The 9,998-nt window shown below is 45.0% G+C and overlaps 1 protein-coding gene across 1 annotated transcript; it reads right to left on the bottom strand.

The window, feature by feature from the left end:
- Nucleotides 1-212: 212 nt before the first annotated feature.
- Nucleotides 213-6,214, bottom strand: SRSF3 (serine and arginine rich splicing factor 3). The gene is made up of 6 exons (XM_059831144.1): nucleotides 6,131-6,214; nucleotides 5,132-5,339; nucleotides 4,449-4,583; nucleotides 2,239-2,277; nucleotides 1,359-1,445; nucleotides 213-1,091 (listed from the first exon to the last, which is right to left on the bottom strand). Exons 2-6 carry the CDS (start codon nucleotides 5,335-5,337, stop codon nucleotides 1,064-1,066), a joined length of 495 nt encoding a protein of 164 aa, XP_059687127.1. The 5' UTR covers nucleotides 5,338-5,339; nucleotides 6,131-6,214; the 3' UTR covers nucleotides 213-1,063.
- Nucleotides 6,215-9,998: the final 3,784 nt, after the last annotated feature.

Raw genomic sequence — 9,998 nt, 5'->3', positions numbered from 1 at the left:
CGCCGGGATGCGGGACAGCACGGAGGACAGCCGCAGGTAGCAACCTGCAACTTAGAGCAGCATTTCAACACTTTACAGTGTGTTACAGTGAGATGCAGCAAGTGTCATCTTACCCCACGCTGCGGAGTGCTCTTAATTTGAACCGAGCTGCACCACAAGACCCAAGCGCACGCTCGGCAGCGCGAATGTATATTGCAGGTACTCAAGTTAAATACTAAACAACAAGTTGTAACCAAAACTTTAATCCCAAGGATCTCACAAAAGACATTTTACAAGTGACATGAAAATTCTTGTACAGTAAAGAAATGTTTAATTCATAACTTTTACAATGTACCATTACACACAAACACATCCACTCCAGTTGTCAGTTCTGCTGTGTATTTGGTCTGTTCAGAGGTTCTGGAATAGATGGTCAATCAGTCATCTATTTAAGAAGTACTCTAGTCACACGAAGTACAAAATTAACTGACCCTACGGCTAAAAATTTATATTTCACATAATATAAAGTAGCTCAGTTCCAGGTAATGGAAGTCAGAACTAGAGCTCTTGGATAAGACTGCAGCTCAGTCATTCCCTTCACGTGCCACTGGCTCGATGTTCCTGACTATCTCCGAGAACTGTACTATGAAGCCTCTACGTCTTGTTCTGCACAGGCGAACGCCGCTCACGGCCACGCTTCCGCAATGAACGTGCCTTCATTGCATGCTTCCTGCCAAAAGTGAACCCCAGCAAAACATACCCCAGCACATCAAGACCAGAAACATTCTTCTATCTATGCAAGACAAACCGCTTACCAATCAACACAAACAAAAAATTATGTATAATGGTACATTGTAAAGTGATTAATATTACAAATCGTATGATCTGCTCAGAACCATATACAGATTCACATCTTTACATTTGCCACCTGTTACAAGATACAAGGAACAAAGCAAGATCAACAGCTAAAACATTTTAAAAATGCACCAAGCTTTATGAAGTTTCAAAACAAAACAATGTTCTGTACATACTCCTCCTGTCCTCAGATCTACTGACTTCCTGTACACAGCTCCTTCTCACAGTCCTATTTCCTCTCATTTGACCTGGAGCGACTGCAGAAGAAAAGACATGTCAGTACCCAGGTGCCAGAGCAGCAGGTTTTGCTTCCAACCCCCCAGCCCAACTCAGTAGGTGACATCTGAGCATTTTAAAAACTGTTTGTTTAATAAAACTGGGTATTTAATTCTTTAAGGTAAAGAACATCTTTAAGGAATTAGAGACGATTCTCCACCACAAGCTATTTCAGTATTACCAAGACATGGAAACAATCATTTTGCAGATTTACTCAAACTGCATAACCACTGTAAGACTCATCCTACCTGCGAGACCTGGAAAAGGAACGAGAAGGCTTGTGATTCCTCTCCCGTGAGAGCGATCTCTCTCTTCTTCTGTCTCTGGAGAGGGACCTGTTAAAGATTACAAAGCAAGATGATTATAGTGTCAAAGCAAAGCTGAACTAATTAGGCTACAAGGCTATCTGAAGAGATTCCCCTCAGGAAGTTAAGGTTTTTAACTATTCAACCAGGAGAAACCTGTTAAAGATTATGGTATTAGCCTTTTCTTCAGGTAAGAATAATCAGCTTGAGCCATACAACACAGCTTAAGTTGTGGTGTCAACAGGCATCTATTCCTTTGCAACAGTTTAAATCTGTTCAGACTGCGAGTGACAGTGAATCCACTAACATGGTGTCCACGCGTACTTACGCATCCCATACAGTAATGCAGCACCCTATGCTACAAGAATGTAAAAATCACACGTGAGCTCTGGAAGCTTCAAAAATCCTAACACAAAACTGCATTGCACAGCTGCAACACTCTGCAGTACAGGACAGCAGAACACACTCACTATGTTTCTTATCATCTGTACTTGTGGCTCAGTATCTGAAGGAGAGTAGCACATTAACACAGAAACACTGTGAAAAACCAGCAGGAACCTTGGACAGCTGCAGAACAGAAAAGCTAATTACTTCCATTCTTAATATCCTTCAACTGCCAACCCTGGTATCTCAAACAGCTGTGTAAATGTTAACTCCAGGCAAGCAATATGACAGAAGCAAACCCATTTCTCCCTTTTACCAATAATTACAACCCCTATCCTGGAGTCTATTAATGCATACAGGCCAAAAATTAAGCTGTTTTTTTGTTTCTTTTTAAACCTCCTGGACAAAGTGGTCCAGGCTGTAATGAACTGGTGCATACCTGCTGCGGCTACGAGAGAAGCTTCTCCTTCGCGGTGATCTAGAACCAGAAAAAGAAATGTGAGGCTTTTTATCCATTCTTTCAGCATTAATGGGGTGAGGCATTTCCCAACTTGTCAAACTCACTGTTGGGCCCAGGGAACGTGCCAAGAATAACTGGCATCCATCATCCAGTAAAAGACATGGAAAGATTAGGCAGTAAAACCAAGCTCAGTGTGAACAACAGCACGTTTCCAACCACGAATTCACTTTTAACTAAGAACGCTTCATAGCAGAGTTGTCCAATGCAACACTTTCCATTTCAACTAAATACACTGCCCAGAACACCACACCAAAGTCCCACAAGTGGTTCCAAAAAAAATAGCACAGACCAAATGTTTTGGAACCCATGCAAGCCAAAAAGGTCCATGACAAGACATAAGAGATACCAAGTGGAAAAAAAAAGTGAAAATGCGCTCAGTGTCAATATTGATAATGCCATTAAGTGCTACATTAGAACTGCATATTTGTGATTGTCATTTTTAATGCCATAGAGTGTGTTTAGACTATTTTCTTTAAAAAAATAAAAATAACCTTAGCTCGGCCCAGTTCATCCCAAAAAGTAATTGTTTTAAGTTTTGAAAACTGTTAGTAAAACCATTTAAAGGTGATAGGATTTTTCTGGCAAGGAAAAGCTAGATTTGTTAGAGCTTTATTAAAAATTTAGTTTGGCATCTCACATGCAAATATACTGGTTTTTACGTTATTCACAGTGTAAGCGCTTCCGTATCACCCTTAAAAGTTTTCTCAAGCAACATATGTACGTTACCACTCAATTATGCACAGCCAGCCTTTGATTGAGAAAAGTAATTACTTATAAGCCGCTTACTCCTTATTTTAACCAGCAGTAAACTGTATAAGCAGGAAAAACTTACTAGTTTTTGGTTTCAACAAGCTAGAAATGGTGAGGTGAGGCTGCCGGACTGACTGCCAAGAAGAATTTGCTGAAAAGGTTTTGCCAGATGTTGCGTTGTATTTAGTTGGTTGGCGAAGGGGGTGTTGTGGATTTTTCCTGCTTTTTTGTTAGCCGAAGGCTGCTGCTGTAGTTGTTGTGAAGACATTTGGTAAATAAACAGCTGAGCTGATTGGCCGGGAATGTGTGGGCGGTCGAGGTGGCTGCTGCCGATTTGGTTAAGGTTGGAGAGAAGGCTGAGAGAAAACAGCATGCTCGGGAACCAAAGGGCGGTGCAACCTGACGACTGGCCATGCCTGGGTCATGTGAAACGACACCAGCCAAGCTGAATGGGGCGCGCTGGTCACATGACGCTGAAAGGGCTAGTTGACTGGCTAATGCAGACTCAGAGGGTGGTGAGAAGAGACATGATGGTGACTCTGTAACGGGTTCATTTTTATTAATAGATGGACCAAAAAGCATAAAAAAAATGAAAAACAAGCCATCAGTACAACCATCTATTAGCTAACAAATACTCCTACTGTGTTATTTTTCAACAGCAAAAGGGTAAGCTTGAAACCCTGACTCGTGAGGACTTCACTCACCTGCAACAGGTAAATTCAGTCCTGCAAAAACCACGTTGCAGACTTAAACCACCAGACGAGCTAGTCTGGGTCCAAGAACCTGTCAGTTACCAAAAATCCTGCTACATTTTAGAGCTGGGTTTGCAAACCTCAAGTGACAGGATCGTCACACGATGTTTTAATTCCAAACTGACACTACAGTGTAAAGATTCAAGATGTTCAGAGCAACTGTTAACTTCATCTATTATCAAACAGCTGCCTATTTGGGAAGTATTTAAATTGTGCAAACAAAACGGAGAAACACAGCTGTATGGAAATGCTAAGCTGCTGTATGTCATGTTTTGCCATTATGGAATAAAGGAAAGGAACAGCCTAAGTTGAAGTATGGGGAAGAAAGGGAAAGTGTGACTAGAAGATGAGCAGATTTTAGGAGGAATGAGGATAAGTCCAGGATAGAGGGCGCTGACTACCAACTTGCACAGTGACCTAAGGACAAAAGCCAACATTCAACACAACTTAAGTTCACCTCGATTTTGTGGGGTTTTGGGGTTTGGGGTTTTTTTAGCATTTGCCATCTCCAAATTGTGATCAGATAGATGAATGTTATCCATCAACATGCTTTTAAAAAGCCTGCTTCTAGGATGCTAAATGGTAACAGTGCCAACAGCTCTATGAGTGTACTTTGACCTAGGGTACCTGCGACGAGGAGGAGGACTTCTTCTGCGATAGTCATCTCGAGGACGCCTGCCCCAGGATGGAGGTGGACCACGGTTCCGACTTCGTTTCTCACCATTGGAGAGCTCCACTCTGACACGACACCCACAGAGGGTTCTGGGAAAAGAGATTGACATCCGTTAGCATTTCCAAGGACAAGTCTGCATGCAGAAGAAACCCTACAGAATCAAGAGAGAAAAAGAATAGACAACAAGGGGGAAACCATCCCATATACACACATTAGTCAAAGTACAGTGTTCCGAGTCTAAAAGAGTAGACTCCAGCATGACAGACAAAAGGTCTGGCCGCTTCTGAAAGCTTGCCATGCTAGTAAAGCTGGCAGAGAAGGAACCAAGGAAAGTCTCCCTGATCAGTTTTGCCTTTTTATAGTAACACCATCTTGAATTTAACTAATGCGCACCAAGAGGTCCGAGTCAAGTCTAACTTGGGAGGCCAACTCCAAAACGTAAAATTACCTGTCCCAATGCCATTCCTGCACTATTAACAAAGACCACCCTTATACCACTGTACAAATAAATATTGCGTAACAAATGTGTCAAGTCCTTGGTTTTGCCAGTTGAAGCTTCCCAATTTAAACTGTATCACTACCCACAATTTCTCTCATTTTCACCAGGCAAGCCAAACACGCAAAAAGCACATTTTACCTTCCATCTAGTTCTCTGACTGCATCAGCTGCATCTCGTGGATCTTCAAATTCCACAAAGGCAAAACCAGGAGGATTTCTCGCCACCCATACACTGCGCAGTGGTCCATAGTAGCCAAAAGCTCGCTCTAATTCAGTTTTGTTGCCATTGTTTCCAAGGTTACCCACATAAACCTTGCAGTCCAGCGGACAAGAGTCACGATGCATGGCTAGGACAAAAAAAAAGCTCATGTATATTTAACACACAGCAAGTAGTTTATTCACTTATGAAGGCAGTAATTCTGTTGGTTATTTTTCCTAGAAACTTCAACAGCGATATGATCTGACACGATTAACCTGTGCGGGAAGGGGGGGGGAAGAGAATGTTTAAAACCAAACATAAGAGCTAGCTGCTATATCGTAATCGTGATTAAAATTCACTACTTCAGGGAATTTCGTTTACTTCTAAGGCCCCAACTTTGAATGGGGGTGTTTTTCCGCAACCCTCTCCCCTGCCCCCGGGTTACAGCGGGGGCCGGGCCTGCAGGGGGAGCGCTGCGCGGGAGGACTCCATTGTTCTCGGAGCGGGACTGGGGGGAAGCTGCACATGCCGAAGGGAAAAGCAGCGCCATCTCCGGTAGAGGCCACGCCGGGAGCGCTCCCGGAATCCCTCCATAGCGTCTCCTCAGCGCAGCGTGAGGAACCAGCGCTCCCCCGGAGCGGGCGGGAAGGCGCCACACCACCCCCGCGGCACCTCCCGCCCAGCCGCAACTCGCCTCACTGGCCACAGCCGCGGAGAAAAGGCGGCGAGCGGGCTCTTCAAGGCAATCCGTGGCCTACCCGCCTTCTCCCCGCCCGGCTTTCCTCGGCGTGGCGGCAGCCACCGCCCGCGGCCCAGCTTTACAAAATGGCGGCTGCTCTTTGTTTGCCGCCACCGGGCCCCGCCGCTTCCATCCGCCCTGCCGGGGACCGAGACCGCGGGTGCCGCCTCCCCCCCGCCCTCCGAGGTGAAGATCCTCACCGATGCTAAGAGGGAGGGCGCGCGAAGGGAGCCCGCGCTATATTCGTAGCCGACTCGACCCTCAACGAGACTCCCGCTCCGCTTTTCTTCACTGGACAAAATGGCGGCGGGCGCCTACCCCGCCCGCCGTTATATATGGGCAGTCCGCTCCCACGTGATGCCATGCGGCAGCAAATCAGAGGGCGTCGTTCCGCTGATTGACAACTCGCCTCATCCCGCTGCCTCCGCGCGGGCCCCAGCGGCGGCGCGCGCGGCCCTCCCCTCAGCGACAGCGGCGGGAGTCCTGCGGCCGCTCCTCTCGCCCAAAATTTCGCTTTAGAAACCGATTATCGAGGGAAGCCTTCAGGTCCCTGAAATCAGGAAACGACAACACACCCCAGGAGGCTGTTTTGCTGGCTAAAAAGGAAAAAGAAGGTTTTCTTTTCTTGTTACGTCTCTCTGACCTAGTGGGATACATTCAGGCCATGTTTTTTAAGCATCATCCCCTCATCGAGTAGGGTTTTACATGTATGAAAGGTTCGATTCACTAATAGCCATTTCTCCCTACGGGCAGGGTCTTTAAATAAATATGTTGAGCAAACTGATGTTAACCCATAGTTTTTGGTAATTTTATATCTGGGCTTCTGCCTCCTGAGGCACAAAAGAAGGAAGTGATTTTTTTCAGCACTCAATAGAAAACGAGAGGATTTGAACTGAGGAATTTTCGAGAGGATTTGAACTGAGGAATTTTTGTTACAGAGGGCATTGTTAGCGGTGTTGACGTGCTTTACTAACTCTCATTCATTTAGCTAGGACATATAACATGAGCTGTAACATGAGTTAAAAAAATAACTTGCTCCAGAAGGGTTGCCTTAGATAACAAACCTCTTGTTTTGGGTTATCAGGCAATGTGAGAAACCCATCCAGGGCTGTTGCTGCAGTAACTTCCCAAAACGTCACTTTGCAGCCATATCCGTAGGTTGTGTTTAATCCGGACTTTACCTTCTTAACTTGGGTCAGACAAGCCGAATTCATCCGGTACAAGTATAGTTAATAACACTTTGAGTAATATTACATGTGATAAGGCATTTTGAGTACAAATTAATGCACATGCGCTGTGTTTTACAAGCAGGAACTGTGCAGAGGATGGGGCATCCTCAGTCTACTAGACTTGTGCCAGCATGTAAAAAAAATACTGGAATTAAAGACAACCAGCTGGTATAACTAATTAGAATTTTCCAAAATCTTTTGCAGCATCCTTCATTATTTTTAAGACCCTCTGCTCAGTAAAATCCTCCCAAGGGTCAAAATTGGCCAAGGGACAGAAAAATAAGAATTTTGAGGTAACATTTTCTAAAGTATCTTTATCATGTGTGCAGTTATCTGACAGCTACCTGCTTTTAATTAAATCTAATGCATTGTAATCTAAATTGGCTGATGGTTAATTTCCTGAGGCAACACAAACAAAGGAAAAAATTCGAAGCTGACTTGGGGCTGTTCAGCCATTTCACTTTATGGCTTCTTTGAGATGGCGATTTCCCATACTCGCCTCCCTTCTCGATTGGCATTTGCAGCATTAACTAGACCCTGCCTCATATCACATAATGTACATTTGAAACGTGATTTAAGTTTTGCAATAATATTTAAAGAAAAAGAAACCAAAACACACCAAATGTCAGTTAGAGAGCAACTCGGACAACCTTGTAATCTTAACAAATCTTTTATCCTCATAGCAAAGTTACACATGACATATGAAAATAATTACAGATGACAGAGTTGGCAACAAAGGATTCATCTCCTGCAAAGTAAACACGGCATTCAGCACCTATCTAGGACATACTACCTGTTCTATTCAAGGCACTTCTTACGCGGGCTTAGGCCCATCACCATGCTTTATAAATCACATACCGTAAAAAGGATGTCATCCAAACATAATCCATTTTCAGTTTGCTTTTGGCATTGTAAAGAAACTAAACATGGCACATAACTGTGACAAAAGGCAGAGGTCAGAACAGAGGCAACTGTATTCAGCCAAAAACCCAACCTATTTCCACAGCCGGTTTTAGGATGCCCCAACACAGCCACACAGCGCTTCAGTAATTCAAAAGTCAGCATTTTGATTGTCCTCCAAAAGGTGATACCCTGAATCAGCTGAGTGTCACCATATACATGTACATACATACATACAGGAAAGCTGCATTGCGTCACATTACCTTCTTCCTTATTCCAAGTTTGCAAGATAGTGTTTGAAAAATTGTGCTGCATTGCAACTCTCTTGCTTTTGCAGTAAGAAAATGCCATTTGTGTCCGATATTTATGCGATGCACAGAACTTTCACATTAGTCAGATCTTCCATAAAAAGAAGGAGAGAACATGGACCTTACAGAGACCAGATCTACTTTAAACAGGTGGGCTAAGCCTAGATTGCAAAGGCACCCAACGCCTGCACAATTACAGCAGAGCAGTGCTATCTGTGGGACCGGAATCCATGACCACACTGACACAAAGTAAGGTGTTATATTCAAGCTGCTGTCATGGTTTCTGGGGTTTAAATCTCACATAAGGAACATATTCTAGCCATTATGGTTTGGAAGAAACCTCAGCCATGTGAGCCAAATTTAAGGGATACTTCAGGAGACAGACAATATTTACTGAAGAATACTTCTATCAGCAATAGGATCTCTTAGAGTTGCTCCTCAAGCGAAACTAGACATTAGCAAAAATACTTATTCGCTGGCATGATTGTATCTACAGAAAGGTCTTTTGCTAGGAAATGTCATTATGTGAACACAACAGGAACTGGTCTGAGGGGACAGGCCTTCACTTTGGTCAGAAAGCTGACTGCACATAGTCATTCGTCAGCTAGCTGCTTGTGAAGTTCTTGTGGATTCAACCCATTTTCACATCCTGCCAACAGACTAATCTTGATGAAAGCTATTTTCTAAAGAGACAGTGACCTACACTTGCCTGATCTTTAGATATATTACAACCAGCTTGCATAAGCTCATTCCCACCGCGACTGCTCTTCTGTTTACAGAGTACAAGTCCCTGTCCCTTATTCCCTCACTTTTAAAATGTATACTTTTTTTACACTGTGAAAGCTTTCAGCTGTGCCTCAGCCCTCAGGTAAAGGGAGAGTGAAACAACAGACTATCATTTACACATCATAGACCTAAACTAAGCCACACTCCAGTGCAGGGGCACAGCACATCCCCAAGACTCAGCACTTGGGGATTAGTTAGCAAGAAGTCTGTTTACTTGAATGACGTCATTTGGAGACTCTTAGTTCCTCAGCCTTCATCCCCATGGCTGGGGTCCCACCCCCTGCATCTTTTACATCTGAGGGCTGGGTGTTGATTACAACCCCAGGCCCTGTGCTGGGAGCCCCATGAGCTTTGCATGGTGACGCTCCAACGCACTGCTCTCCCGCAGGGCCAGTACACTATTTGCTGGCATCGTAAAGAAATAACAAATCCAGACGAGCTCTTGGCTAATTTGGTCCTTTAAGAAACCCCTTATTGGCCCCACAGACATCAGCGACTGGGCACCCCCTCTGAAGCCCTCTGGTCTGGGGACAAGACAGCTGATTCCCAGGTAACTCAGGGCTCCTCTGCTTCCCAGGCAGGATTTAGGGCTGCCCCTGAACCACCGCCCTCGACCCAGCCGGGCTCAGCGCCTACCGCCCGCCTGCTCCCCGGCCCGGCCGCACCGAGACGCGGGCACCAGGTGGCGGCATTCGCCTCTGGCAGGGGCCCGGCCCAGAGAGCTCCCTTCCAGGGGCGGCCCCACGGGATACCCCTCCTCTTATTTTATTTCTGCTCAGTCGAGGTTCCCAGCAGACTCCTCCAGGCGTACTGCAAGGCTGGCGAACCAGGGATAAGCTCAGAGA

Source organism: Gavia stellata, chromosome 30 (assembly GCF_030936135.1).
Source record: "Gavia stellata isolate bGavSte3 chromosome 30, bGavSte3.hap2, whole genome shotgun sequence".
Taxonomy (NCBI): Eukaryota; Metazoa; Chordata; class Aves; order Gaviiformes; family Gaviidae; genus Gavia; species Gavia stellata.
The sequence above is the reverse complement of the archived record's forward strand: the minus strand, read 5'-3'. Positions and strand labels throughout refer to the sequence as shown.